Source organism: Rhincodon typus, unplaced genomic scaffold (assembly GCF_021869965.1).
Source record: "Rhincodon typus isolate 14 unplaced genomic scaffold, sRhiTyp1.1 hic_rhity00006200, whole genome shotgun sequence".
Taxonomy (NCBI): domain Eukaryota; kingdom Metazoa; phylum Chordata; class Chondrichthyes; order Orectolobiformes; family Rhincodontidae; genus Rhincodon; species Rhincodon typus.
Genome location: NW_025971838.1, coordinates 4,922 through 10,210, shown reverse-complemented (window position 1 = coordinate 10,210; position 5,289 = coordinate 4,922). Strand labels below are relative to the sequence as shown.

The 5,289-nt window shown below is 42.3% G+C and overlaps 1 protein-coding gene across 1 annotated transcript in view; it reads right to left on the bottom strand.

The window, feature by feature from the left end:
* Nucleotides 1-435: 435 nt before the first annotated feature.
* The window catches only part of LOC109930917 (interferon-induced GTP-binding protein Mx3-like), a gene marked incomplete at its 5' end in the record, with an annotated part of 9,146 nt that continues 4,292 nt past the window's right edge, over nucleotides 436-5,289 (bottom strand). The window contains 3 exons of the mRNA XM_048594129.1: nucleotides 436-1,187; nucleotides 3,416-3,634; nucleotides 4,654-4,730. Coding sequence (XP_048450086.1) covers nucleotides 963-1,187; nucleotides 3,416-3,634; nucleotides 4,654-4,730 — 521 coding nt within the window. The remainder of the gene's footprint in view (nucleotides 1,188-3,415; nucleotides 3,635-4,653; nucleotides 4,731-5,289) is intronic.

Below are 5,289 nucleotides of genomic sequence, written 5' to 3'. Positions count from 1 at the left end.
AAACGTCAGCCTCCCTGCTCCTCTGATGCTGCTTGGCCTGCTGTGTTCATCCAGCTCTACACTTTCTTATCTCTGATGCTGGGAACGGACAGTTTGAGATATAAAAATAGACTGGAAAGACTGGGACATTTTTTCACTGTAGTGTAGGAGGTTGAGGGGTGACCTTATTGAGGTTTATAAAATGATGAGAGTCACAGATAATGTGAATAGCAAGAGTCTTTTCCCTAGGCTGGGAGAGTTCAAAACTAGGGGCATATTTTTAAGGGGCGAGGAGAAAGATTTAAAAAGGACATAAGGTGCACTGTTTTTACACAGAGAATGGTTCGTGTGTGGAATGAACTGCCAGAGAAAGTGATGGATGCAGGTACAGTTACAATGTTTAGAAGACATTTGGATAATTTCATGAATAGGAAAGAGATGGAGGGATATGGGCAACACAAAGACAGATGGGATTAGTTTAGTTTAGGAACATGGTTGGTGTGTACTTGTTGGACCGAAGGTCTGTTTCCATGCTGTATGACTCTATGACTCTCTATATAAGTTTTTATAAAACATGCTATCTTGTCATGTGATCCCACTCTTTCTCCAATGTATTTCTCTTCAGTTTTCCCTCACAGGTATTCCTCCAGTACCACAACATTTTCTGTGGTGAGGGAGGCATGGGAGCGTTCTAGTGCATGGGTCATACCCAAGGCACTGTCAATATGACTCTTGGTAACCACCAAGATCATATTTTCCTTTTGCTTTCTTTTTGGTGGGTTAATACTCTATCAGCCAATCAATGAGACAGAGAAAAGAGCTTCCCGTCCAGAACAGCTGAGACTCGGAAAGTAAGATAGCCCTATCTCCCCTCATCTACCCCACTTACCAGATCTCATTTGTGTAGGCACTTAATCTGCATTCCTATATCATTTTCACCCTCCACTGTCCCACTCACACTCTCCATGTTCAGTGTGAGAAAATTAATAGTTCATCAGAAGATTCCGTGCTTGGGTCAACCGATCCAGTTTGTCCTTCAAATCTCTTCGTTTTTCACCTGTTTCATCGTTCTCCTGAAGGAGAGCATCCACATCCTTACAGTGGAACAACAACTGAGTCAACTCTACCTTTATCTGGGCAGACAGTTCTTGGAGAAGGTAATACCTCAGCACCATGGGAACCATTTGGACCAATCGATCTATAGCAATCTGAGGATTTAATGGAAGGACAGTGTTCAAATAATACCTCATGCAGTTTAAAGATTAGCACTCAGTCTTTTAAGTGAGGATAATTTGAAATGTGGAAACTTGATAGTGATTATATATTACCAAATATTCCCTAGTTGAGCTGCAGGCAGTTAAATGTTTGTTAATTATCAAAACATCAGTGAAATCGTTTTGTCACTTGGCTTTTGTTTTGGCACTTTCTTTTTATTCATTAAGGGGATGAGGCATTTATTGACCATCCCTAGTTGCCCAGAGGGCAGTTCAGAGTCAACTGCATTGCTATGGGTCTGGAGTAACATGTAGGCCAGACCAGGTAAGGATGGCAGTTTCCTTCCCTAAACAACATTGGTGAACCAGATGGATTTTTCCCAACAATTGATTCATGGTCATCATTTGACTCTTAATTCCAGATATTTTATTGAATTCAAATTCCAGCATCTGCCATGGTGGGATTCGAACCCGAGTCCCCAGAAAGTTATCTGGGTCTCTGGATTAACAGTCCAGTGATAATACCACTAGGCCATCACCTCCCAAGAAATTATGTTTCTGAATGTGTAAATCTCTGTGCAAGGAGAATTAAATGATAAAATATGTTATGCTATAATTGTGGTCAAGTATCGCTGCAGCTTTAAGACAGATGTAGGACTGTCAGGACAGTTTGTAGAACCCCTACGGTGCAGATAGAGGCCATTCAGCCCATTGAGTCTGCACCAACTCTCCAAAGAGCAACCCACCCAGACCCACGCTATCCCAATAACCTTGCATTTACCATAGCTAATCCATTGAGCCTGCACACTATGGGGCAATTTAGCATGGCCAATCCACCTAACCGGCACATCTTTGGACCGTGGGAGGAAACCTGAGCACAAGGAGGGGACCTGCACAGACATGGGGTGAACAGGTAAACTCCACACAGTCACCTGAGGATGGAATCAAACGCAGGTCCCAGGCACTATGAAGCAGCAGTGCTAACCACTCAACCACCATGTTGCCCAGGGCTGCTGTTTTTTGCTTATCTCCATCATATCGGGCAGTTGGTATCTGACCTCACTACAACTATATTGTATCAGGCAGTTTCCTGTCATGAGAGGTTGAGTAAATGGGCCTCTATCTTTTGGAGTGTAGAAGCTGCCTTTTTGAAACTGTTGTAGCCCATGTGAACAGGTAACACAAAAACGGCTAATGAAGCCACTTCATGGGGAAGTGTCATCTACATTGATGTGGGCTGCGGTCAGATAATGGTTATATCTCATTAGGATTACAGGTCCCCTTGCCTAAAATAAGCAGGTAAGGGAGTGTTTTTTTTTAAGTTTACTGGAATTACAGCCATTTTTATACGCTCTTAGTTAGTTGATTTAAAAGCAAACTGAATTAAAGTTTTCAGACTACCTCAATGCGATTTCTAGAGGAACTGAGAAATGATCTCATTGAAAGATGCAAGATTCTGAAGGGTCCTGATAGGACATATGTTGAAAGATTGTTTCTACTGGGCAGGGAATTTAAAAGATGGGGTAACAGTCTCAGGGCAAGAGACTAATCACTTCAGATGAGATGAGGAATGATCAATTCACTTAAATGGTTGTGATCCTTTGGAATTGTCTGGCTGAGAGAATCGAGGATGCTCCATTGTTGAAGACCTTTAAGGCTGCGATCAACAGATTTTTCATCTCTCAGGGAAGCAAGGGATATGTGGGGAGGGCAACGAAGTGGCCTTGAAGATCAACTTTAGGATTCAACCATTATTGTACTGAATGGCAGAGCAGGCTCAACAAATCGTCTGGTCAATCTTTCTCCTACTTCTTGTGTTTGATATTTTTCTAGCTGTGTGTGGGGACCTTGCTGGGTGCACAATTGGTCAGACTTGTTTCCATGTGTTACCATCTGAAGTGCTGTCGTTGCTGTACTTCATTGGCTGTAAAGCATTCTCAGACAGGTGATGGCAAGTGCCATCGAAATGCAAGTCTTTCCCTTTCAATGTGCTGTATATGGGGACAAATGTGGAATTGGATCCAGTAACCATAGGCCTCATAGTCCAACAACACCATGGTCAGGGTCCCACATATAGAGCAGAGGCTTGGTTGGGGGGGGCAGGGTAACCTGAGGTATTTGAAATGGTCTGCCCACCCTAAACCTTTAATTTATAATTTCAAATCCTTGACAATTCTTTCAGAACCGAGTCAATGCATATAATGTTTTGAGTACCATCTCACCTGATAATAGGCATGTAAATGAATAACCATTGCCTGGGGATCAAGGTTTGAATTTATCATTGAGTTACTCCCCTTTTGCTGGCCTCGAGATTGGAATTCCATTAGTTTGTAGCTGTACATTTCATCTGGGGCATAAACCATTGCCTCCAACTTAAAGTTGGTCTTGAGCATTTCCTCTGCTTTCCTTTCCATTTTGTGGCAGACTTCAGCAATTTTAATCTGTGAAAGAAAATAAACATGAAACCTACGTGGTTGAAAAATGCAAACAGGGCAAGCAACAACTCAATAGCACCCAACATCTACCAGTAGCCAATAGCTATTTTGCGATTTCAATTTGGCTAATCTCAGTCATCTAATCGGACGGGAAAGGGCAAAGCAGTTGATGCTTGGTGATAATGGACCTGAATTCTTAATTGTTTATTGTGTTGGGAATGTGACTGTGCTAAGCTAGGCTTTACCATGCTACAAATTTGGGAAGTTTTGCCGAAGTAGCTCAATGCCTCACTGAACTGTCCATGCTGTGCCCTGGAAACATGGCTGAAATTGGAGTTGTTGGTTGGTTTGCTGATCTGACTGGTTTTTATGCATGTTTTTACCCGAGCAATAGATCTTTGTTAAAACATTAAATGGCTGAGATTGTATCAACACTATAACATCAAGGCTTGTCCTTGGAAAGAGTTATGTTCATCCATCCACCAAAAGGGGGAGCATGTTTTGATGTGTATAAAAGTGCACCGGATCTACTGTTACCATTTTCAATTACAAATCTAGGAGATGGCTAGGTTTGAACTCATGCCAAAAAACAGAAAACTTCTGGTAGCAGAACAATCAATCTTCATACACCCTGCATGAACTTCCTCCTCATTTACTTCCAATTGCACTTTTTCTGAATTCGACACGTTGGAAAGAGTTGTATGGTGGAAGGGAGAATGAATTAACTAGGAGGCAAGTTAGTGCTTGACCACTCTCTTAATAATCCAGCCAAACATCCCATGAGTCCAGCTAACTAGCTAACCCAGGTAATAATTGTGAGCCATGAACTTCAGAACCAGCTGACCATGACCCAAGCATTCTTCAAATTTTACTGACCAAGGACCAGCAGAAATCTTGATTGCCTAAACAAACTTTCCAAACATCTAAAACCCAAATCTTGGACATATCAAGCAATGAATTGGCTGAGTTAATACAGGTAAACAGTTATCCCAGCTTTAAAACGGGCCCAGGTTAGCGTTACATACCTGAATCTCACTGAGCAAAAGTGGGAAACTACCGAAGTGTTGAAGCGCCAATGTGTTACATGTTGTCTCGACTCTAGCTGGAAGGAGGGAACACAAAATAGTTGAATTACACTTAGTTATGAAACAGAACATGGAAGGCTGAAATTTTGGTCTCCTTGTTGCAGTTAAACTCTTAAAAACCTTGCTAAGGCCAAGTAAAGGAGGACTGATGGGATTTTCATGGTTAAGTACTTGAAGTCTGGCACCCAGCAACAGGCTGAGGTGATGTAATGTAACGTAAGCAATGTAAGTGGGCTAATCTGTGGAGGAATTCCCCTACCCCAGCCCCTGAACAGTGGTGGCCTGGCTGGGTGTCATTAACTCTGTAATTTAAGATAGAGAAATGTTGATGAGAGAATATCTCCATTGTGAAGCAGTTATTTGAAACAAGAACAGAACGTGCGAGAGAAATTCAGCAGGTCTGGCAGCAGCTATAGAGAGAAAAACAGAGTTGAAGTTTCGAGTCCAGAGACCTGACAGAACAGTTCAATACAAGATAACAAGGTGTAGAGCTGAATGAACACAGCAGGCCAAGCAGCATCAGAGGAGCAGGAAAGCTGACGTTTCGGGTCTGGACCCTTCTTCAGAAGAAGGGTC